The following is a 25,913-nucleotide window of genomic DNA, read 5'->3' on the forward strand; positions in this document are numbered from 1 at the left end:
GATGTTGAGAAGATTAAACAAGAAAATGCAAATAAAGCATCTAGAACACAATAGGTACTCAATAAGTGATTTTTTTAACCTCTCTCCCTTGACTCCCCTTTATTACTTAACAATTCTGTTTGAGAACTGAACAATACAGCAGGTAATCTGTCTACCAGCTGTCATTTTAGAACTGGTAAAACTGAGTAAATGATGTATTCAATGGCATACAAGTAGTTACCTTCACTGCTGGCACCAGTAGAGATATATTGACCGTAAAACATATAAAAGGTAGTCAGAAACTATGAACACAGAATCTTCTTTAAAGACATATCTTTTACTAATATAAGATCTGATTCATAAATTCAAAAACATTTAAATCTGACTGTTTCCTCAACAATATAAAAGGGCAATCCATTTTAAAATAAGTTTTCTTTTAATGCATATACCAAATTCCAGTGGAAATGGAATTTCCAAATGAAGACCTTGCATTAGAGAAGGAAAATTAAGGATATAAATCTCCTCTTTAACTTAGATTGAATATAGAGGAACTTCAGACACAGTCAGCAGTAAATTTACTCACCTTCCATGGGCATGGAAATCTAGACGTAAAAACTGGTCCTCATGTGAGACTGCTCTTTTGGCACGCTGGTGTTTTTGGTGTAATGAATCCACATTGTAAGATAATCCTTCATAATGTCTGATATATTTATTCAAAGGATTCCCATACTGACCTATAAAAAATAAGCAATAGTCTGAATTAGTATCATCTTGAAGACCCCTTCTAGTTCTAACATGATTATTCAAGTATCTATGAATATGTATGAAACAACTTCTCCCTAATCCCAGCACTATTATGAATTCTGCATTAATATTAACACATATATTATTAAACCTTATTGTGACGGTAATTCCAACTGCACACACAAGCTTGGATGTTAGCCATAGGTTTGTTTTAGATGTCCTTTATCAGGCTGAGCAAGTTCTCTTCTATTCATATTTTGCTGATAAAAACTATCAGGACCAGGTGCAAGGGCTCACTCCCGTAATCCCAGCATTTTAGGAGACTGAGATGGAAGGACTGCTTGAGGCCAGGAATTCGAGAGCAGCCTGGTCAACATAGTAAGACTTCATCTCTAATAAAAATAAAAAATAAAATAAAAAGTATAAAAATAAATAAAAAGTTAAAAAAAAAAACTATTGGGAACAAACGCTTATTTCTGTACCTGCTCTTTCTGCAGCTATTAAGATGATATTTTTCTTTTTAATTTATTAATATGGTGAATTAAATTTACTGATTTTTGAATGTTAAGCCAACCTTGCATTACTGAGATAAACCCTACTTGGTCATGCTGTCAGATTCAATTTACTGTAATTTTGTTTAGAATTTTGTTTTCTGTGTTCAGGGGATATACTGGCTTACAGTTTTCTTGTATCACCTTTGTCAAGTTTTGGTATTGGGGTAAAAAAAAATGTGTTGAGAAGTATTACCTCTTCTTCAATTCTCTGGACAAATTTATGTAGAATGAGTGCTCAGTCTGGGGCTAATTATTTCCCACTACTGAGGCAAGACCTATCTCAGTAGTCTACCCAATGCTCCATGAACTGAGTTTTTCCAGTCTACCTGGTAAGAAAAGGCACTACTTATAGCCTTATCTGAGCACCAGGTACCGTTCAATCTAATCTTTTGGGATGATTCTTTAGCCTCAGGTAGTTTCCACATATGGGCTGATTAGAGCTCTACTAAACACTACAGTGGAAGCCACTGCAGATCTCAGGGATCCTCTGTGCAGCTCTCTCTTCACCCTGATATTCTGTCTGTGAACTCCAGCCACTCTGGTCTCCCCTGACCCTCAGCTTCATCTCTTCAACTGAGGAAGTTCCCTGGACTCTACCTAGGTTCCCTCTCATAGCACCACAACCCAGAAATCTCTCAAGGCAGAAAGTTGGCACAATCAAAGGGCCAACCTTACTGTTTCCCCTCTCAGGGTCCTTCATTACCTGATGACCAATGCCTTAAAAACTATTGTTTCACTGGGCGCGGTGGCTCACGCCTGTAATCCTAGCACTTTAGGAGGCCAAAGCAGGTGGATCACCTAAGGTCAGGAGTTCGAGACCAGCCTGACCAAGATGGTGAAACCGTATCTCTACTAAAAATACAAAAACTAGCTGGGTGTGGTGGTGGCTGCCTATAAACCTAGCTACTCAGGAGGCTGAGGCAGGAGAATCGCTTGAACCCAGGAGGCGGAGATTGTAGTGAGCCGAGATCACGCCATTGCACTCCAGCCTGGACAACGAAAGTGAAACTCTGTCTCAAAGAAAAAAAAAAAAAAATTGTCTTTCTGTATTTTTCCTGGTTTCCTTGTTTCCTTTCATGCAGGAAAGTAAATTTAATCCTTATTTCTCCATCTTCAAGAGAAGCAAAAAAATAAAGTGATTCTTGACAAATCAAGTAAAATTTTTAACTAAAGAAAATTGTCCTCTTCTATAAAACAAGTAAGTTGTCTAAAAATGGTTCATCTGTTATCTAACACTAAATTCTGTGATCCAACAATAAATTTTCTGTTTATGCACTATGTGGTTAAGGGCATAAACTCTGATGTCAGATTTTCTGGGTTCAAGTTCTAGGATTTGTTAGACAACAATGTGAATATACTTAACACTACTGAAGTGTCTACTTAGAAGCGGTTAAGACAGTACATTTTACCTTAAGCATTTTTTACTAGAATAAAAAAAAATGATCTGGGTTTGGATACCACTACCAGTTGTTTCCCAGATCAAATAGAAATCTACTCAGGTTCAGTCTCCTATCCATAAAATGAAGAGACTAGAGTAGCTCTCTCTTAAGACTCACAGATTAAATGATTTAAATCATGTGTGACAATTAATATTAGAGAGCCTACCAAAGAGGCAAGGTTCAATAAATTATCCATCATCATCATCTCTTCCCCCTTCCTCCTTTTCTTCCTTCTCCCACATTTGCCTTTCAGACCAATATACACACACTGAAGCCAAGAATTCAGGAATAAAAAATAAAACTGGGTTGAATTCTGATACTTCTTAGCCATAACCACATGAGCTAAGTAATTATTTAACTTTTTTAAATCTCAGGAGGTGGTTTTTTAATCTGTAAAATGGAGACAACAATGCCTACCTTAAATGCATGCAAAATGCTTACGAGCACAAAGAATGGCATAAAAGGACAATTCAACTTAAACTATTATTGAGTTACTTCCTCCTCCTCTTGAACGCACTCTCTCAAGAGAGATGAGAGGAATGAGTCCAAAACTATCTTCACAAGTAGCAAAGAAATTACAGTGAAGCCAACGTCTAAGAGATAATAAAACCCACTAGCATGGAACTTTTTTTTTTTTTTTTTTTTTTTTTTTTTTTGAGACAGAGTCTCGCTCTGTCAGCCAGGCTGCAGTTCAGTGGCACAATCTCGGCTCACCGCAAGCTCCACTTCCCAGAGTTCACGCCATTCTCCCGCCTCAGCCTCCCTAGTAGCTGGGACTACAGGTGCCCGCCACCACGCCTGTCTAATTTTTTGTATTTTTAGTAGAGACAGGGTTTCACCATGTTAGTCAGGATGGTCTCGATCTCCTGACCTCGTTATCCACCCACCTCAGCCTCCCAAAGTGCTGGGATTACAGGCATGAGCCACCGCGCCTGGCCTAGCAGGGAACTTTTAAAAATCAAGACTAAATAATGGAATCAAATATACCAATGCATCTTCTGTATCCTTTAAACATACTTATAAATGTAGTGTACTTGAGTTTAGCAAAAAAGAAGAAATCAAGAATGGGGAAATATGAGAACTTTTGAATAATTTCTTTCATTTTGAAAATTTCCACTGGATTACTGAATTGGATTTAAGTTGTCTGAGTTGCCATAGCACAAGCTTGGCTTTGCAGAACTGTGGATTCCACTCCTTTTTCAGCACCAAAGGCATCAAGCCGGTTTTTATTTCTGTCTCTGGTGCTTAAATCAGGAAAAAGTCAAGTTTTTAAGTCACAGTTCAGATAAAGTATTTTGTCACTTCTGATGACTTAAAACAATAACTATTGTTGTTCTGAAGCACTCATGACAAAAGCTCAATGATTTACACAGCTGAAATTCTACTGAGAGAGTTATTAAACAAAGTCATCTTTTCTCTGTCCCACACACAAATAAATTTTATAAAAGCAACATAATATTCACTTTCACTGGCAAAAGACCTGAGTAACGACTTTCTGAATCTTTGTAATTGAGATAGAACATGATTCACAGCGTTTAATTGGGAAAGCTAAAAACACTTCCCAGGAACATACAGTTACCAAGTCCATCTCATTATCATCTTCTATATAAGACCTATGAATGTTTATCTTAATTATGCCTAAATATCAGTATTTGTGTAATCTCAGTATTGCAAAAAAAAAACTTACATTAAGATAATGTATGAAATCGAATTACATAATTTCTATTCCCCAATACTTAATGAAGAGGGAAATAAGGGGGCCATGCGTATAGGATAAAGCAGCCTACCTGCCCCTCTGCCCCCACCCCACACATACACAGAACAAACTTCAAGAACTGAAATCAGGTCAGATGCAGTAGCTCACACCTGTAATCCCAATACTTTGGGAGGCCAGAGTGAGGATCACTTGAGTCCAGGAGTTCAAGACCGGCCCAGGCAACACAGAAAGGCTCCTGTCTCTACAAAAAATTAAAAACTAGCCAGGTGGCCAGGCGTGGTGGCTCACACCTGTAGTCCCAGCACTTTGGGAGGCTGAGGGGGGTGAATCGCTTGAGGTCAGGAGTTCAAGACCAGCCTGGCCAACATGGTGAAACCCCACCTCTGCTAAAAATACAAAAAATAGCTGGGCATGGTGGCGGGTGCCTGTAATCCCAGCTACTCGGGAGGCTGAGGCAGGAGAATCGCTTGAACCCGGGAGGCGAAGGTTACAGTGAGCCAAAACCATGCCACTGCAATCCAGCCTGGGTGACAAGAGAAAATTCTGTCTGAAAAAATAAATAAATAAATAAATAAATAAATATATATATATATATATACACACACACACACACACACACACACATATATATATATATATATATGGCCGGGCACGATGGCTCACGCCTGTAATCCCAGCACTTTGGAAGGCCAAGGCGAGCGGATCACCTGAGGTCAAGAGTTCAAGGCCAGCCGGGCCAAACATGGTGAAACCCCCATCTCTACTAAAAATACAAAACATAGCCTGGCGTGGTGGCATGCATCTATACCACCAGCTACTCAGGAGGCTGAGGCAGGAGAATCACTTGAACCCGGAAGGTGGAGGGTGCAGTGAGCCAAGATCGCACCACTGCACTTCAGCCTGGGCAACAAGAGCGAAACTCTGTCACGAAAAATAATAATAAATAAAAATAAATAAATAAATAATAAATAAAAATTAGCCAGGTATGATGGCATGCACCTGTAATCCAAGTTACCCAAGAGGCTGAGGGAGTATCACTTAATCCCAAGCGTTCAAGGCCACAGTGAGCTATAATAACGGCCACTGCACTCCAGCCTAGGTGACAGAGACCCTATCTCAAAAAAAATAAAAGAAAATAACTGAAATCAAATAAAAAAAGATAAGCAATTTGGCTGATACATGCTCATGAGTGTCAATTCCCTTCCCAACTTCATGCTCTGTAACATTATGTTGGTAGCTTGAAATCAGCCATAAAGGGAGTATTTACACCACCACGGAAGCTGACATTGAAAAGGCTACAAATTCGAGAATTTTTTTTTTTTTTTTGAGACAAGGTCTCACTCTGTTGCCCAGGCTGGAGTGCAGCAGCACTATCAAGGCTCACTGCAGCCTTGACCTCCAGGGCTCAGGTGATTCTCCTACATCAGCCTTCCCAGTAGCTCAGGCTACAGGCACGCACCACTATGTCTGGCTAACTTTTGTATTTCTTGTAGAGACAGGGTCTCACTGTGTTGACCAGGCTGGTCTCAAACTCCTGGGCTCAAGCGATCCTCCTGCCTTGGCCTCCTAAAGTGCTGGGATTACAGGTGTGAGCCACCATACCCAGCCAAATCAGAGGATTTTTTTTTTCTTCTTTCAAGAGAGTGTGCTAAATACAACACTGGTCATAACCTAGTAAGATAATCTTTCAAACAGGCAGCCAAGGAATGAAACAATATTTTAATGAAAATGTGGAAAAGCATGGCACACTGGACTTCTGATGTTGCCCCTAGCCCTCAGATGCCACACAATTCACTTATTTAAAAATCTCAAGAGAATGGAGTCCTGGAATTCTCAAAAAAATTATATATGATCACGGCCCCATGACTGCAGAAAAGTGAATAAAACACAAAATAATCGGCCCTTCAAATAATGATTTGAAGGTGGAAAAAAATACACTGGTCTCAGAGGCAGAAAGAAAAGAAAAAATAAATCACAAGCCAGGTGTGGTGGCTCATGCCTGTAATCCCAACACTTTGGGAAGCTGAGGTGGGTAGATCATATGAGGTCAGGAGTTCGAGACCAGCCTGGCCAACAGAGTGATGAAACCATAGTGAAACCCATAATCTCTACTAAAAATACGAAAAAATTAGCCTGGCATGGTGACGGGCGCCTGTAATCCCAGCTACTTGGGAGGCTGAGGCAGGAGAATCTCTTGAACCCGGGAGACAGAGGTTGCAGAGAGCCAAGGTCACGCCACTGCACTCCAGCCTGGGCAACAAGAGTGAGCCTCCATCTCAAAAAAAAGGAAAAAGTCACCCACTTTATATCATAGCAAAAAGAATATATGGGCAGAGAAGAGCCATACAACCATGAACATAACATTGTAAAAACACACTCACACTAGAGAAAAAAAACCATGAAAGAAACAATAAAAAGAAAATAGAAAAAGAATCCAATTGAGAAGAAAACAAACGACATTTGGAAACAATCCTAGACAAAGCAGAATCAGTCTTAGATGATATTAAGAAATTCATATTGGCCAGATGCGATGGCTCACACCTGTAATCCCAGCACTTTGGGGGGCCGAGGCAGGTGGATCACCCAAGGTCAGGAGTTCAAGACCCGCCTGGCCAACATGGTGAAACTCTGTCTCCACTGAGGAGGCTGAGGCAGGAGAATTGCTTGAACCCGGGAGGCAGAAGTTGCAGTGAGCCGAAATTGTGCCATTGCACTCCAGCCTACGCAACAGAGCAAGACTCTGTCTCAAAAAAAAAAAAGAAAGAAAGAAAGAAATTCATATTAATTTTCCTTAGTACAACATTGTGATTATGAGGAGAAGGTTCTAAATTTTGGGAGGTACATTTTAAATATTTAAGGGTAAAATGACACGATGTCCATAACTCACATTAGAGTGATTCTAGGGTGGGAGGCAGGGTAAAAAAGAAAAAATATGCAAATTATTAAATCACTAGCCACTTCAGGAGTAAGAGACTGAATTTAGCCTACCACCATAAACAATTAGAAAACTAGATAAAAGATGTGACAAGAGAAACAAATGAAGTGAGATCTACTACAACTGGCCCAGCTTACTGCCTGCAAGCAGTCTCCAGGCCAAATAGCAGGGAGGAGAAACCAAGAGCCTGAAGTTTCCACTTAATTGAGACAACCTCTGAGTTCAGGGAGATCAGGTATTTAGAATCTATGGGCCACAGTGTCAGAAAGGAGGAAGCTGAACAGAGAGAGAGCTCCAGCCACCTCAAGTGGGGGTTCCCTAAGGGTTTGGCTGACTACTGATCTAAGCATGTGAGAGAATAAACTATCCCCCCTCAGAAAAAATGAACCACCAGTAGAAGGAAGCAAAACAATCCTCAAAGCTCACACAAGTGCTGGGAAATGTTCATATTTCTACCATCTAGAGAAGAAAGACCTTGTAATGTATGGAGCATTGCTACAGTCCTCAGAAAAGTAACACCTTACTAGTGGAGTGAAATTACACAGAGGCTGGGCACGGTGGTTCATGCATATAATCCCAACACTTTGGGAGGCCAAGGTGGGTGGACTGCTTGAGCCCAGGAGTTCAAGACCAGCCTGGGCAACATGACCAAACCCTGTCTCTACTAAAAAATATAAAAACTAGCTGGGCACAGTAGCACATGCCTACAGTCCCAGCTACTCGAGAGGCTGAGGTAGGAGGGTTGCTTGAAGCCCAGGAAGTCAAAGCTGCAGTGAGCTATGATCGTGCCACCACACTCCAGCCTGGGCAACAGAGCAAGACCCTGTCTCAAAGAAAAATAAATAAATAAATAAATAAATAAATAAATAGTATTTATTATACGAATATAAAAAATAAAAGAAAATTAGTCAGGTACGGTAGTGCATGCCTACAGTCCCAGCACTTTGGGAGGCTAAGGCAGGAGGATTGTTCAAGGCCAAGAAGTTCAAGATCAGCTGGGCAATATAGCAAGACCTTGTCTCTACCAAAAAAAACAAAAAAAGTAAAACTTAGCCAGGAATACTTTTTATTGCACACCTGTAATCCCAGCTATTCAGGAGGCTGAGGCAGGAGGTTTGCTTGAGCCCAGGAGTCCAAGGTTGCAGTGAGCTATGATCACAACAGCCTCAGCAACAAAGTGAGACCCTGTCTCAAAAATAAAAATTAAAATTAAAAATATAGGCCAGGCGTGGTGGCTCACGCTTGTAATCCCAGCACTTTGGGGAGGCCGAGGCGGGCGGATCACGACGTCAGGAGATCGAGACCACGGTGAAACCCTGTCTCTACTAAAAATACAAAAAAATTAGCGGGGCGTGGTGGCGGGCGCCTATAGTCCCAGCTACTCGGAGAGGCTGAAGCAGGAGAATGGCGTGAACCCGGGAGGCGGAGCTTGCAGTGAGCCGAGATCGCGCCACTACACTCCAACCTGGGTGACAGAGCGAGACTCCGTCTCAAAAAAAAAAAAAAAAAAATCAAAAATATAAATAAATAAACAAAAACCACATAAAGGCATGTCATAAGCTAATGACTAAAAACTAGGGAGAAAAAAATTTCTTAAAATCATCTGTGGGTAGGAAAGCACCAAAGAAGCCAGAAAAAAAAAGACACATTTTATAAACAGAGGAACAAAGATAAAACTGACAGCACACTCTATGTTAAGTCAGAAGAAAATGCAGCAACATATTTAAAGTACTACAAGAAAAAAAGAACTCTATCAACCTAAGATTCTATAGCCAGTGAAAATAACTTTCACAAATGAAGGTGAGAAGAGGAGGTGAAACGAAGCCCTCCTGGGCTTCAAAGCTTACAATGCATCACTAGTAGCCTCCATTAATAGAAATGATAAAGTTTTTCAGATAGAAGGAATAATACTAGATGGAAATCTACACTGATGCAAATAAAGTGACAAATAATGAATATATAAGAAAATAAAAAGGATTTCTTTTCTCATTTTTAATCTCTTTCAAAGTTAAGCGAATATATTTTTTAAACACACAATCTACTGTGGAATTTATGACACACAGAATTAAAATGTGTAACAATAACAGCACAACAGAAAAGAGAGGAGAAATGCAGTGTACATATACTCTATATGAAGTGAAATAATATTTGAAAGTATACAGTGATAAGTTATAGATATTGTACACTCTGAACAACCTCTAAAAAATACAACAGGTATATCATAAAGCCAATAGCAGAGATAAAATTGAATCATTTTTAAAAGTATATACTGAGAGGCCGAGGCGGGTGGATCACTTGAAGCAAGGAGTTTGAGACCAGCCTGGCCAACATGGTGAAACCCCATCTCTACTAAAAATACAAAAATTAGTGGGGCATGGTGGCAGGTACATGTAATCCCAGCTACTAGTTGCATGAGAATCGCTTAAACCCAGGAGGCAGAGGTTGCAGTCAGCCGAGATGGCGCCACTGCACTCCAGCCTGGGCGACAGAGCAAGACTCAGTCTCCAAAAAAAAAAAAAAAAAGTATATTACTCCTGAAAAATGCAAGAAAAGATGGGGAAAAGAACTATGAACAGATGGAAAACAAATAGAAAGATGATAGTTTAAAACTCAGTCATATGAATAATTACATTAAAAGTAAATTATCTAGCTGAGTACACTAGTGCGCACCTGTGGTCCCAGCTACTCAGGAGAATGAGATGGGAGGATTGCTTGAGCCCAAGTGTTTGGGGCTGCAATGCACTATGATCACATTTGTGAACGGCCACTGCGTTCTAGCCTGGACAAGAGAGAGATCCCCATCTCCGAAAGGGAGGGGAGGGGAGAGGAGGGGAGGGGAGAGGGAAAAGGAGAAGGGGAAGGGGAAGCGGAAGGGAAAGTAAATGATCTAACACAACAATTAAAAGGTAAAAGCTGTCATTTCGCTTTTTGTTTTTTAAGAGACAGGGTCTCACTCATTGCCCAGGCTGGAGTGCAGTGACATGATTATAGCTCATTGTACCCTCAACCTCCTAGCTTCAAGCAACCCTGTCACCTTAGCCTTCCGAGTAACTGGAAACTGGTGCACCACCATGCCATGCCTGGCTAATCTTTTTTTTTTTTTTTTCCAGAGACGGCATTTCGCTCGTTGCCCAGGCTGTAGCGCAATGGCGCGATCTCGGCTCACTGCAACCTCCACCTCTCAGGTTCAAGTGATTCTCCTGCCTAAGCCTCCCCAGTAGCTGGGATTACAGGCATGCACCACCACGCCCAGCTAATTTTTGTATTTTTAGTAGAGACAGGGTTTTGCCATGTTGGCCAGGTTGGTCTCAGACTCCTAACCTCAAGTGATCTACCCACCTCGGCCCCTCAAAGTGCTGGGATTACAGGTGTGAGCCACCACACCCAGCCTGGATAATCTTTCTTATTTTTTGTAGAAATGGGGACTCGCTATGTTGTCTAGGCTGGTCTCGAACACCTGGTATTAAGTAATCCTACTAGCTTGGCCTCCCAAAGTTCTAGGATTACAGGAATGAGATGACACGCCAGCCTTGTTATTTTTTTAAAAAGGAAAATGTAAATATGTGCTAACAGACACAAAAATAAAGATGAGTTAAAGTAAAAAGGGCGGGAAAATATATAACATCCAAACCCTAATCCAAAGAAAGCTGGAGTGACTACAGTAACAGCTGAAAAAGCAAACTTCAAAACAAAACAAAAAAATTATGAGGGATAAAGAGGGACATTTCCTAATTCAAGAAGAAAACACAAGCCTAAATATTTATGTACATAAAAAAGCTTCAAAGTATGTGAAGAAAAAGTTGATAGAACAGAAAAAAGTAGACTCTGTAACTAGAGTTGGAAATCATACCACTCCTTTCTGAACAAGCAGACAAAAAAATCAGTAAGATTATTAAAAACTTAAACACAAAGAACTTGACTAGATAGATGGAATATATTTCTTTTTAAGCGCACATGGAACAGTCACAAAGATAGACCTTAATCCTAGGCCACAAAGCATGTTTCCATAAATTTTAAAAGACTAAAATCTAAGAGTATGTTTTCTGACTACAGTAGAATTCAGTCAATAACAGATATGCAGAAAATCCCCAAATATTAGGAATTTACATTTCATTAATCAATCAAATATTAGGAATTACAGTTCATGGGTCAAATAAGAAATCAAATGGAAATTAGAAAGTATTTTCAGTTGACTGCAAATAGCCCAGGGAGCTTTTTGGATTGATATAAATGTTCTATGATTATGGAGGTAGTTATACAAGTAAATACATTTCTCAAAACTTAAAAAATTGTTGAACTTTATTGTATGTAAACTATACCTCAATAAAGCTGACTAGATGTTTTTTCTTAAATAAAAATATTGAGGCCAGGTGTGGTGGCTCACACCTATAAGCCCAGCATTTTGGGAGGCCAAAGAGGACAGCTTAAGGTGAGGCATTCGAGACCAGCCTGGGCAACATAGTGAGATTCCATCTCTATTTTTTAAAAAAAAAGAAAAGAAAAAAGAAAAATGTTGCATCAAAGTGGTAGGTATATGGGTTTCTGGCCTTCCTACTTTTTCCCTAAGATATAAAATTTATAAAGTTACAAAAGTTATAAAATTTCCCTAAGTTATAACATTTTTTAAAATCCAGGATCAAAAACAAAGACAAATCAAAAAGAGAATTCAAAATATTCCAAGTTATCTTCTCAGTAAAATAAATGAAGTTAAGATTCTACTTACTTCCAATACTATGCAGCCTGTAATTATTCAATATTCCTACATAACTGTAGTTTGCTAATAGGACATAAGTAGTAAGAGATGGGGAAATAAAAGATTAAATGACAACCAGTGATCACAGGTCTTAAAAGAACATTGGGGGAAACCAACATCAAGGCAAAATATCCATTGAGAAAACAGCAAGTAAACCATTTTCAAGAACTTCTTAGAAGACCACAAGCTCCAATTCAACACTGAAGCTTTTAAATAAAAGAAAATATGAGCCATGTGCAGTGGCTCACATATGTAATCCCAGCACTTTGGGAGGCTGAGGCAGAAGAATTGCTTGAGCCCAGGAGTTTGAAACCAGCCTGGGCAACATAGCGAGACCCTGTCTCTTATTTTTTTAAAAAAAGAAAGAAAAGAAAATATGGAGGCCTACTATTCACTATGTGTTCAACTAACAAGTTCTTTCAACTACTACCACTGAGACTGGAAATTGTGTTTATGAATGTTTAAGTCTTTATCCAATTAAATCTTTTTCCGTGTCTAGCATTTTGCTTGTTAATTCAAACTGTTTTTCAGCGACTAACAGCATAGGTATCTCCAGGGAAAGTGTTAGCAATGCAGAACCCTAGGCTCCCAGCAGATCTACTGACCCCACAAGTGACTCAGGCTCTACCCCAGACTACCCCCAGAGTGATCCGTATGCACATTCAAGTTTGAGAAGCACTGTAACCTTTCTTCATTCAGAAATTCCCTGACTTCTACCAGCAGCTATACAGGTTGAGCATCCAAAAATCTGAAATCCAAAATGTTCCAAAATCTAAAATTTTTTGAGCTCCGACATGATGCTCAAAAGAAAAGCTCAGCCAGGCGCAGGGGCTCACGCTTGTAATCCCAGCACTTTGAGAGGCCGAGGCAGGCGGATCACTTGAGGTCAGGAGTTTGAGACAGCCTGGCCCACATGGCGAAACGCCGTCTCTAGTAAAAATACAAAATTAGCCAGGAGTGGTGGCTGTAATCCCAGCTACTTGGAAGGCTGAGACAGGAGAATCGCTTGAACCCAGGAGGCAGACGCTGCAGTGAGCCGAGACCGCACCACTGTACTCCAGCCTAAGCAACAGAACGAGGCTCCGTAGCAAAAAAAAAAAAAAAACTCATGGAAGCACTTTACATTTTCACATTAGGAAATGGTAAGCATAATGCAAATATTCCCAAAATCTGAAAATTTAAAGATCCAAAACACTTTTGGTTCCAAGTATTTCAAGTAAGGATACTCAACCTGTATCTCCTTATTTCTACACACTTGCTTTAATGTAAGCAATTAACAATACATTAATATGGATAGGTACACCATGCGTGCTGCTATTTAAGCAAAAAATACCTCAACTGATGTCTCAGGCAATATACTGAGTAGAAAGTTTCCAAATAATGTAGAACAAGGGTTGGCAAACTGTTAACCAAAGGCCAGTCCCAGCTGGCCACCTGTTTTTACAACACTGCTATGCTCATTCATTTACATATTTTCTATCTCTGCTTTCACACAACAGCAGAGTTGAATAAGCGAAGTATTACAAAATGTTACAGAACAGGTATCAAATCTTTGGTAAGTCACTTAAACACTTAGTTTCATCCACCTTTGGTTATAATTCACCTTTTTTTCCTCTACAAGAGGAATACTAACCTGAAATCCAAGAACCTCTGTGGTAGTTAATTTTAGGTGTCAACTTGACTAGATTAAGGAAGACCTAGAGAGCTGGTAAAGCATTATTTCTGGATGTGTCTCTGAGGGTGCTTCCAGTGAAGACTGGAGGGTGGAGTGGTGGGCTGACTGGGGAAGATCCACCTGCACTGTGGGCAGGCACCATCCAATTGGCTAGAGGCCAGGAAAAAACAAAAAGGTGGAGGAAAAGAAAATTCTCCCTCTCTTTCCCCTTGGGACATCAGGACTCCAGCCTCTATGGCCTTCAGCCTCAGACAGAGTTAAAATATCAGCTTCCCTGGTTCCCAGACATTAACACCAAAATGAGCCATACTACCAGCATCCTAGGGTCTCCTGCTTGCAGACTGCCTATCATGAGACTTTTCAGTCTCTATAATCGTGTAAGCCAATTCCCCTAATAAATCCTCTCTCATGTATCTATCTGTACATATATATATCCTGTTGGTTCTGTCTCTCTGGAAAACTCTCACTGATAGAGTCAGTCCTCTGTATTCATGGGTTCCGCATTAGTGGATTCAACCAACTGTGGATTCAAAATATTGAAGGGGAAAAAAATTCCACAAAGTTCCAAAAGGCAAAACCTGAATTTGCTGTGCACTGAGTACTATGCTGATCCACATAAACGAAGTGCTGGCATTATATTAGGTATTATAAGAAATCTGGAGATGGTTTAAAGTATATGGGAGGGGCCAGGTGCAGTGGCTCACACCTGTAATCCTAACACTTTGGGGGGCCAAGGCAGGCAGATCGCTTAAACCCAGGAGTTAGAGACCAGCCTGGGCAACATAGCAAAGCCCTGTCTCAACAACAACAAAAAAAAAATACAAAAAACTAGCCAGGTATGCTGGCACACACTTGTAGTCCCAGCTGCTCAAGAGGCTGAGGTGGGAGAATCACCTGAGCCCAGGAAGTCAAGGCTGAGGTTAGCCGTAATCACACCACTGTACTCCAGCCTGAGTGAGAGAGTGAGATCCTGTCTCAAAAAAATAAAAAAAATAAAATTAAAGTATGAGAGGGCATTTTGCAGTGAGGCTCAGAAGGCAACAAGCACCCTGAGGTGACCGCACCCAAGGTAGCTGGTATTGGAGTGGAGGATGAACATGCACCTTCCAAGCAGGGTGTTTCTTTAAGAGTGTCACAGGTGAGAATTCCTAAGGCAGGTCAGAAAGCCCATCCCATGACATGTGCGGCCTGGTCTTGAAAGACGTTTTTCCATCTAGCTGGACAATGGGAACATCCTCTGAGTAGCAACCACACACATGTGAGTCATGGGGTGGAGACTTCTGGTTCACTGTAACCTAGACCAGATCCAGAGGCAGCAGACAGAAATCTTCTAGAAGGAAAAGAGCCTGGTGTTTGTGAAGATCTGTAGATCCCACATGTCAAAGAAGGTTTTCACTAGCAGGAAGGGTGGGAAATACTTCTTGAATAGCTTTGAAGTTTTCAAGCACCAGGCTCCTCCCAATGGGGAAGAAGTCACACCAAAGTACTGAGAGTAAGAGAGGCCTTTCACATTGGACAAAGGGCCTGCAAGTGCAGTGAATGTGTGAAAGCCTTCAACTGCAAAGATATACTTGTTCGGCAACAGAAAATCCATGGTGAAGAAAAGCCTTAGGAGCGTGGCGAATGTGAGAAAACCTTTAGTCACAGCTCCTACTTTACAGTACAGAAAAGAATCCACAGCCAAGAAATACCTTATAAATGCAGTGATTGCGGGAAATTCTTTGGCTCCACCTCCAACCCTCATACTTTAAAGAGGTCATACAAAGAATGAGCTTAAAGCCAGGTATGGTGGCTCATGCCTGTAATCCCAGCACTTTGGGAGGCTGAGGAGGGCAGATCACCTGAGGTCAGGGGTTCGAGACCAGCCTGGCCAACATGGTGAAACTCCGTCTCTACTAAAAATACAAAAATCAGCCAGGTGTGGTAGCGCACACCTTGTAGTCCCAGCTACTTGGGAGGCTGAGGCAGGAGAATCGCTTGAACCCGGGAAGGCGGAGGTTGCAGTGAGCCGAGATCGTGCTGTTGCACTCCAGCCTGGGCAACAGAGCAAGACTCCATCTCAAAAAAAAAGAGTGAGCTCAATGTGATAAATCCTTTATCAGAAGATCCTATCTTGTCCAGCAGCAGAGAATTCATAGTGGAGAAAGGCCTTATGAGTGCAGATCATATGGCAAGTCTTTTTATCTATAAAGACATTTGTTGAACACCAGAAAGTTCACACTGGAAAAGAGACTTCTAAGTGTTGTAAATGTGGAAAATTCTTCAGCCACAATTCCTATCTTACAGCATATAAGACAATTCGTGATGGAACAAGGCCTTATGTATGCAGGAAATATGGGAACGCAGAAACTTCCACCTTGCTTGGCACATGAAAGTTCACACAGAGAAAGGCCTTATAAATGTAGAAGTGTGGTGGATGTAAAACAGCATACAGTCAAGGCCTAATCTCATTAGGCATTAGAGTTCACGCTGGAGAGAGGCCTTAAGAGTGCATGGAAGGTGTTGTCTCATTGTTCAACATAGCATGATCATAAAAGAGAAGAGCTGACAGTGACCTCCGAGTGTGAGCTGTCAGCCAGTTGAACTGCTCCGTCGATCCACAATGTAGAGATTATCTACAACTAGGTGAGTGAACAAAACCTGGTGGTTCTTCATCCCCTCCCTCAGAGTGGTTTCAGTGTGGAAATGACCCAGTTCCCGCCCAAAAGACCTGGGCTGGGGTCTGCTGTGGATTTCCAGAGGTCCCCCTTTTTCGTGGGCAATGTTGGCTCTCCACATGGTAGCTGAGATGGATTTGTCTAGCCAGCTTCCGAATCAGCCAATCCTGGAACTGCCTGCCTCATTCTACCCTGATTTGTGCAGATAAAGGCCTTATTGTTTAATCCTTTAAAACAAAAATAAAGTACAGGGAAGGATGTGCACACGTTATACGCAAATACTATACCTTTTTATATAAGGGACTTGAGCATTCATGGAACCAATCCCCATGGGTATCAAGGGAGAAACTGCATAACCTCTATAGGGGATTCATGAGCCCCTAAACTTTGCAGGCAAAATTCCAAAAATATTATTTATTTTCTTTCTTGGCCTTTTATTGGTTCTGCTTTGCATATTTAAATCTCTCATTCATCTATTTATAATTTTATCTTTTTTTTAACTTACTACACTAACTAGGACTACCAAACCATGCTGAATAACAATGAGTGTAGGCATGTTTACTTTGTCCCTGACTTTAATAGAATATCTTTAGTTTTTCATTATATAATATATATATAATATTACACTAAGGCTGTTGCTTCTCATTCTTATTTTAGAAATCCAATATATTCAAATTCACATTAAAATCTGGCTAAAAAACATTTTTAAATGATTTTTTAAGCTTCGCATTTCACATATTTAAAGGGGAAAAATTAAAAATCCCAAACTATACATCCTATTTTATTTTTAAAAGTATCCTAATTTCTTAAATGTACCCTGAAATCTTACCATGTACAGAAAAATATCCTGATTACATCAATTTCTTGTTTAACTAAATTAAACGATAATGCTTATAAATTGGATGTCATGATAATTAAAATGTATCAAGCACTTGCTATCTGCCAGGCTCTGTACTACGCTACATTTTTTTCATTTAAACCACCCAATCAAGTGAGAACTATTGGCACATTTTAAAGAAAACTGAGGTTTGAGTGATATGTAACAAACCCAGTGTCACATAGCAAATAGGAGGCAGTGCCAAGAACTCAACTTTGATTTCAATGATTTCATGTTAATCTACGATGAGTCGAATTACCTTCACCATAAACAAGGTAAGTCACCATATTTCTGATATGACTAAAAAAACTGAAAAGACAGCCTGGGCAAGATGGCGAAACCCCATCTCTACAACAAATACAAAAATCAGCCAGGCATGGTGGCATGCACCTGTCGACCCAGCTACTTGGGGGGGTTGAGGTGGGAGGATCGCTTGAACCTGGGAAGTAGAGGCCGCAGTGAGCCAAGATTGTGCCACTGCACTCCAGCCTGGGTGACAAAGTGAGACCCTGTCTCAAAAAAAAAAAAAAACTGAAAAGAAAAAAAAATTATCAAAATACAGCACATGGCAAAAACCTTTCAAAAACTAAACTGACGTCTTCCTCTAAGATGGGGAAAACAAGTCATGCAATACTAAAGAAGAATATACTTTTTATAGACGGAAAAATATATATATATATATATACCCTTGATTTCCACAGCTAGTGATTGAAATGGGCATGGTTTACTCCACAGGAGCCCTGACTAATCTTCAACACTTGTACTGCTTACCTCAGTCAGACACCACAAAATTGCCTGTTCCCACATGCAGAGACTGGACCTATCAACTGAGATTTATTTCTAAACTTTAGCAATCAGTCAAGAGCTCCAAAAGTATAGATAGAGCATGTGGTACCATCAAATCTCACTGAAATATGTTAACTATTCATCCATCTCTATCTGAACACAGCTTGGCCTCTGACCCACTCATCTTTGTATCTGGGAATCTCTCCTTGTTATAGATCTTCCTGATTCCCTAGTTCCAAGCTGCCTAATCATTCACTCTGATTCCTTATCACCTACTCTATCCTGATCCTTACTACTTGCTAGACTCTCCCAGTCCAGGTTCTTTCATCACTATTAGATATATTACCTACGCAGGACAAAATGAACAACAAGGAAGGACTCAAAGAATGCCAATCTTAATTCCTAATTTTATTCCTCCTGATAAAGAATAAAATAAAATTGTCCCTTGGTATCCCTGGGGGGTTGGTTCAAGGACCTCCCACAGATATCGAAATCCATGGATGCTCAAATCCCTGACAAAATGACTCGGTATTTGCATACAACCTACGCACATACCCATGTGTATTTTAAATAATCTCTAGACTATTTATAATACATAATATAATGTAAATCCTATATAAATAGTTGTTGTACCATGTTGTTTAGGGAATAATAACAAGAAAAAAAAGTCTGTACATGTTCAGTACAGACCCAATTTTATTTTTTGAATTTTTTCATTCATGGTTGGTTGAATCCATGGCTACAAAACTCACAGACACAGAGGGTCAACTGGTATTTACTAATCTGCCTTTTAAAAATTTATTTTTCCTAATCCCAGAAGTGCATTATGAATCTTACTACCCAGAAAGTTGGTATCTGTTCTCTAAAAATGATTACATATATATTTATCTGTGACAAAACTGAAATGGTTTTATGCATACTTACAAAAGGCATTTTCACATAAAGACTTTAACAGTCGAGAAATAGATGTTACCCGACAATGATGAAAATAAAATACATTTAACCTAGAGGACAATAAAATGTTACTAATCTGACATCAATGGAAAATGACAGCTTCCACTAAGGACAGTTTCCAGGTTAACTATATCTTGCTAGATATCTTCCTATTTGATGGATGATAAATTTTCCTCCTACTTTAACATGTTCTTCTTAAGCCAGGCTTATCCTTATTAACATCTTCACCAGAAGAGGCCATAATGATGCAGTAACCTCAAGGCTATGTTACTGTGCTATATTCCTACATAAAAATAGCTCCACCCTACAAGATAGTTACTCTGCAAAGTCAATGTCTTCTCCTTTCTCTTCTGTTACTTTATTTTACCCACACAGAAAAGCACACCAACAGCATTTTACTTTCTTGTTCTCAGTTTTAGTTGCCAGAAAGCTAGCATATACTACAGTCACATGGTACCTAATACTTATAAGCCCCATGGGAAATTTGAACATCTCCACACTTAAGAAAAAAATCTCCTTAGTTATGTAGCGCAATGTCCTTACTTTTATGAAATGCAAGCATACTGAAGTGTTTAGGGTACAACTTATTTTCAAATGAAACAGAGGGAAAGAAAAAGAATATATTATTAAAAAGAGAGTAAATGTGGTAAAGGTAACCACTCATAAATTCAGGTGAAAGGCATACAAATATTAAATTACTAGTATACCCTCAACCTTTTAGAAAGTATAAAAATTTTCAAGAATAAAAAAAAGAAACACAGTATATCGAACAAAGACTGTGTGTAAAATTGCCAGAAGAATAACTAGATTGGATCTACGAGATAGAGAAAACAGATCTTTTATCAAAATTTATGTAATCCTAGCACTTTGGGAAGTCGAAAGTGATTGTTTAGGAGGATCACTTTACCTCGGGAGTTCAAGACCAGCCTGGGCTTGAACTAGATGGGGTAAGACCCCATCTCTAGCTTTTTTCTTTTTTAAGGGGGAAAACTAAGTAATACCAAAAAATCACATGCAAGAGTGGTAGAAAAATGACCAGCAGGTTCTAAGAAATAGAAAAAACATAACTTGGCCTCCTTGTCACAGGAGAGCTTAGAAGAGCTCTCCCTTTTTACAATTTGAGAACAGTATTTTTATTTCCCCTAACTTTTCTCAAAGTCACCAGGATACTGGTATTTACTAATCTGCCTTTTAAAAAATTATTTTTCCTAATCACAGAAGTGCATTATGAATCTTACTACCCAGAGAGTTGGTTATCTATTCTCTAAAAATGATTACATACATATTTATCTATGACAAAACTGAAATGGTTTTATGCATGTTCTTTCTGTAAGGTGCTTTTCTCCCCTCAACTGTAAACACTTTTTCACATCCAAAAAATAAAATACCTTCTATAAAGAACCTGACTGACTAAAAGGCAAATGGTTCAAATGCTGTAAGTACAGAGAGCCTAAATTATGCTTTGAGGGTAAATTAGCCAACATGTAAAGGCAAGATCTGGCTTCCCTCAATTGATAACTATTATTTGACTTTCCTGACTCTGGATAAGTAACCCTCCCTGATCCTCCTCTCTCATTTATAAAATGAAAATAACAACACCTATCTCACAGAGATGCTGTGAAGACCGAGTTAATATATGATACACAAAACGACCTAACAACAGTGCCTGGCATTAAGTACCCCAATAAATGCCAGCCATTGTGATTTTTTTCCATATTCCATGGGTAGGTAGCATCTTACTTCCCAAGTACCCTTCTAAGCAAAAGCTTCCTTCCCAATCCTTGAACCCAAAACTTACGATCTTCTGTTCCAATCTACTAAATTAAAGAATTGGGCAAAAAAATACAATAACATCAGGAGAAAAAACAAAGAATAACTCTCTGATAGTGGGTCAACAACATCACCTTGGTGTGAGACAGAAATATCATATAACAAGCAAGTCTTTTCCTATATATACCCAAAAAGTTGACTGTACAATCTTAAGAATGGGAGAAGAAAATGTGCAATAATGTTTTGATATTACAGATCTTCCTATTTACAGAAAAACTCAATTACAATAAATGAGAGGATGTAACAGTAAGCTAAGCATGGCATATTTGCATTCCTCAAAAAAAATTACTTGTAATCAACTTGTTTTCAACAGACTTTTCACTTGTATAATTTCAAAATTAGGTACCAACAGCATTTTTCCCCAACATAAAAATATATTTCCTTCCTACTGAGTCATCAACTACATGTCATAGGCATCATACTGTGTTGACCAATGCTTCCTTTATTTGATAATACATATTCACTCAGTTCTTCAGGCACTAAATACCACTAACAAAACTGTTCTCCTGTATGACAAAGGTAGGTTTCCAGGAACTATCATGCCCTAAATTTCAGCAATATATTTAAGTGCCTTTAATGCACTCTTTGAAAAGCTACTTCTACAATGTGACTTCAAACTTAAGCCAGTATCTATTTTTTCACTAGAAATCAGTCAAATCATCAATCTAGAAGCAAACAGCTACATCTAACAGTTACAAGTTAAAGTTCAAGATAGGAGGGAGTGCCTACAATTAAAAGCATATTTCAACACACCCACTTTTTGAAATCAGCTAGTCTCTAAGAAGTAAAAATAACACAAGCTGGCTCAGAAGTCAAAGTAGCTCTTTTATAAATTACACACAAAGGGCTGAAAACACGAATGATTAAAATCTACTGAATGTATTAAATTTATACCACTAACTTATGAAATACAATTTAAAAATCAAAAAATTGAAATGTGTACATAAGAAAGATTTCTATGCTGATTTGAAATCTTTTATACAATCTTTTTTTATTCTTTTTTTCTGAACCTGTGGGTTATATTGACTCTTTTCTACAATTTCTAATAAGACACAAGTACAGACAGTAATAGAGTATGACTTTCAACCTGCCTACATCACTTTCACACTCACACAGCCACCACCCCACTTTTGATATACATCTGTCCCACTCCCTGTATTTCATCTTAAACCCATTGTCAGTAACTCACCCTTCTCCCATAAGACATCCCAAAACATCCGCCTCTGCCTCCTAGTTGAGAACCACTATGCTAAAGCTTGCTCTCCATTAAAGAAAAAGGGCTCCTCCCTACTAAATGGCCTACTGCTCCTAGGGATCACGGAGTTACTAAGAGATTTCTGCTACTGGATGGATACAAGTGAATTTTATGGGCTACTAGGAAAATTCAAAAATTCTTAAATTTTGGGCCGGGCGTGGTGGCTCACGCCTGTAATCCCAGCACTTTGGGAGGCCAAGGCGGGCGGATCACGAGGTCAGGAGATCGAGACCATTCTGGCTAACATGGGGAAACCTCGTCTCTACCAAAAATACAAAAAAAAAAAAAATTAGCCGGGCGTGGTTGCAGGTGCCTGTAGTCCCAGCTACTCGGGAGGCTGAAGCAGGAGAATGACACGAACCCGGGAGGCGGAGCTGGCAGTGAGCTGAGACAGCACCACTGCACTCCAGCTGGGGTGACAGAGCGAGACTCCGTCTCAAAAAAATAAATAAATAAATAATCTTTTAAAAAATAAATTCTTAAATTTTATAAATTCTTGCCAAAATTAAATTCTGATTTCTGAACCAATTTATAAGCATCAGTGCCAATCCATCACCAAAGCTGTCAACAAAACTGTCCTCTCCGTTATGCTAGATTAGAATACCTAACCTTTATAATATACATTTGAGGGTTCTGATAATATACTGTACTAATTGGAGGAGGTCACTTTCTAATTTTACTACAGCAATATTCCAATTTTAACAAAAATCATTATGACATTCAGTTTCATGTAATGAGACTATTTCCATAATATAGCTACAGCCAGTACTATGAAGGCTGCTTCACTAATGCCAATATCTGCTGAATGAAAACGGGTGCATAACATGTATCCAGAAGTCCAGTCCACTTACTAAGCAATGTATTTAACAATTCTGTGGTCTTAATAATACATATTATAAAATCCTAATGTGAGTGAGACACTGTGCTAGGTCCTAAAACATGAAGACTAAGAATAAAGTTACTTCCCTCTTAACATTCTCATTCTTGTAAAGACACAGATCAGTAACTTAACTATAAAGCCTGAAATAAAGAACAGCAATATCAAAGCTCAGCACGGTGGCTCATGACTGTAATCCCAAAACTTTGGGAGGCTGAAGCAGGAGGATCACTTGAGGTCTAGAGTTCGAGGCCAGCCTGGCCAACATGGTGAAACCCCGTCTCTACTAAAAATACAAAAATGAGAAGAGCCTGGTGGCACGCGCCTGTAGTCCCAGCTACTCGGAGGCTGAGGCATAAAAATCACTTAAACCCAGGAGGCGGGGGCTGCAGTGAGCCAAAATCGCACCACTGCATTCCAGCCTGGGCATCAGAGCGAGATTCTGTCTCAAGGGAAGAAAAAAAAAAAAAAAAAGAACAGCAATATCTATAAAATAGAAAAAATATGGTATAAACAGGAATGACATGATTTCATATTTTACTACTTATAAATATCTCAGTGTCTGCTTTGCATACATATGCGTTTTAACTACACATTCGGTTTTTCTTGTATTCATTTAATTTTTTTTTTTTTTTTGGCATAGAAACAGGGTCTTGCTACATTAACCAGGCTGGTCTGAGACTCCTGGCCTCAACTGATCCTCTGAGCTTAGCTTCCCAAAGTGCTGGGATCACAGACATGAGCCACCACACCCAGCCATTAACTATACATTAGTTTTTTAAAGGTATACAGAACTACACAAAACACTATAAATTCATAATGGGCATTTTAAAAGACTACATGATTAATATTAAAAAGTGATAAAATTGTGTTGGAGGAGGAATTATGGATTTTCTTTAATTCTATTTTCTAATGTTTGGTAATGTTCTAATATTCCAACTACTAAAAATAGATTTTATCCATCTGTATTTTGTAACTAATAGATTCCAAATGAAAGCAGGTCTGGAAACGACATAATTTTAATAATATTTATATAGTACTTTAAAGTCTTTAGCACTTTTACAAATTATCCCACTTAATTCCTAGGAAAAGGGGTAGTAAATTAATACCCCATCAATTCATAGAGAATTCTATGTGTTCTTTTGAAAGCTAAATTCAAAGTTCAAATGTATGTACACGTGTGTCCTGCCATCATCAATACAAGCAAAAACAGATGGAAAGCAAATTCTGCTCCACAAATCACATATGCAAATTTGCCTAAAATGCAAAGATCATTTCAAAGCTAAACTCAAAGTTCAAATGTATGTATATCTGTGTCCTGTCACCATCAATACAAGCAAAAACAGATGGAAAGCAAATTCTGCTCCATAAATCATATATGTACATTTGCCTAAGATGCAAAGATCGCATTATTTTCCCCTATTTGTCTCAGAAACAGAAGTTCATAGTTCACATGAAATCAAGAGTGTCAATCATATTTTTTAACTGAATAGCCTAATGCCAACTTAAGAAAAAGTGTTAGTATATCTTCAAACTAATCTCTATCTCCACTCCAAATTCACTAAACTTCTATAATCCAACTACCTAAAGCACTGCTTCCCAAATAACTAGCCACAGATTAAAGATCTGTGCAAAGTTTTATCCAGTTCCCAAGTATTAGCATGCAAATAAAATAAAATCCCAGACGCTGACACCCATCCCAACCTATAAGCTTCTATCCAGACTCAAAATCTTAAGACATTTTCAACTTCAAAGACTGAGGTCTTCAAAGTTTTATAAAACCACACTCCCTCCAATGAAACAGCCTAATATTTAAATTCAACAGAGTAAGCCCTCTATAAGTTTTGTTACTTTCACATTAAACATTTGCCCAGTTTTATCAGTTTTTCTTCCATGTCATTTCTTGTTCTATCCTTACTTATTTCTACAATCATTCTAATCCAAGACTCAATCACCCAATTTGTCAATCATAACCTAACTCCTCAACAGGGACTCCAACCAACATTCCATAGTATTCTATCTCATAGTTATTGTGGCCTAGAATAATCAGAGTCCTGATTATCATGGCCCAGTTAGCAATTCTCCTTATTTCCTGATACAGACTATCGATTCCAGGCAAGTAAACCTACAAGCAAATTATATGCCATTCTCTTCTACCTCAGAAAGCCTTCCCCAATTGCTGATGTCCCTCAAGCTTAACAAATCCTCATTTCAGGTGCAACTACAATATATAATTGGAAGTATATTTTTATATTTTGGCATTTCACTTACTCCAACAAACTCAGTATTTTTTACTTTTCTTCTCACTCAATACTGTGGCTTCATGACTCATAACAGTCATAGACACATAATAAATCCTGGTGACTAAACAACAACGTTCTCACCGTATACATCTCACATTGTTTACTTGCAGTAGTACAAGTGGACTGTATGTATGTTAACCAACTTACTATGATTTGTATTTTTCAACCTTATGATGGGTTTATTGTGACATAACCCCATCATTAAATGGAGGAGAGCTCCTTAAAACTTACAATGGGGTTATAGTTTCTACTGCACATGTATCACTTTCTCATCATCATAAAGTCAAAAAATCATATGTTGAACCATCATCTCTGCTGCTAACATTACATACATTTTCGACTTACGATATTTTCAACTTATGATGAGTCAGGGAGCATCTGTAGTAGCTTCAAAATGAATTCACTCAGCATCAAAGGGAGACTACCTTCCCTGAGAAATATTCTCAGCACCGCTATTTCCTGCAAACTAGCTGGGTCAGGCTATCCCAACACTAACGCAAAATCTTCACATTGCTGGACAGCAACGTTATTGCCCTTACAGGAATCTAAGTGGTAGGGTTATTATAGTTTTTCCACTT

The 25,913-nt window shown here is 39.0% G+C and overlaps 1 protein-coding gene across 3 annotated transcripts in view; it reads right to left on the reverse strand.

The window, feature by feature from the left end:
* LOC116463538 (disintegrin and metalloproteinase domain-containing protein 10) overlaps nucleotides 1-25,913 on the reverse strand; it is a 158,711-nt gene that overhangs the window by 125,346 nt on the left and 7,452 nt on the right. For all 3 annotated transcript variants that reach the window (XM_032146673.2, XM_032146674.2, XM_058434685.1), the window contains exon 2: nucleotides 563-713. In XM_032146673.2, the coding sequence (XP_032002564.1) occupies nucleotides 563-713 (151 nt within the window). The remainder of the gene's footprint in view (nucleotides 1-562; nucleotides 714-25,913) is intronic.

Source organism: Hylobates moloch, unplaced genomic scaffold (genome assembly GCF_009828535.3).
Source record: "Hylobates moloch isolate HMO894 unplaced genomic scaffold, HMol_V3 SCAFFOLD_40, whole genome shotgun sequence".
NCBI lineage: Eukaryota > Metazoa > Chordata > Mammalia > Primates > Hylobatidae > Hylobates > Hylobates moloch.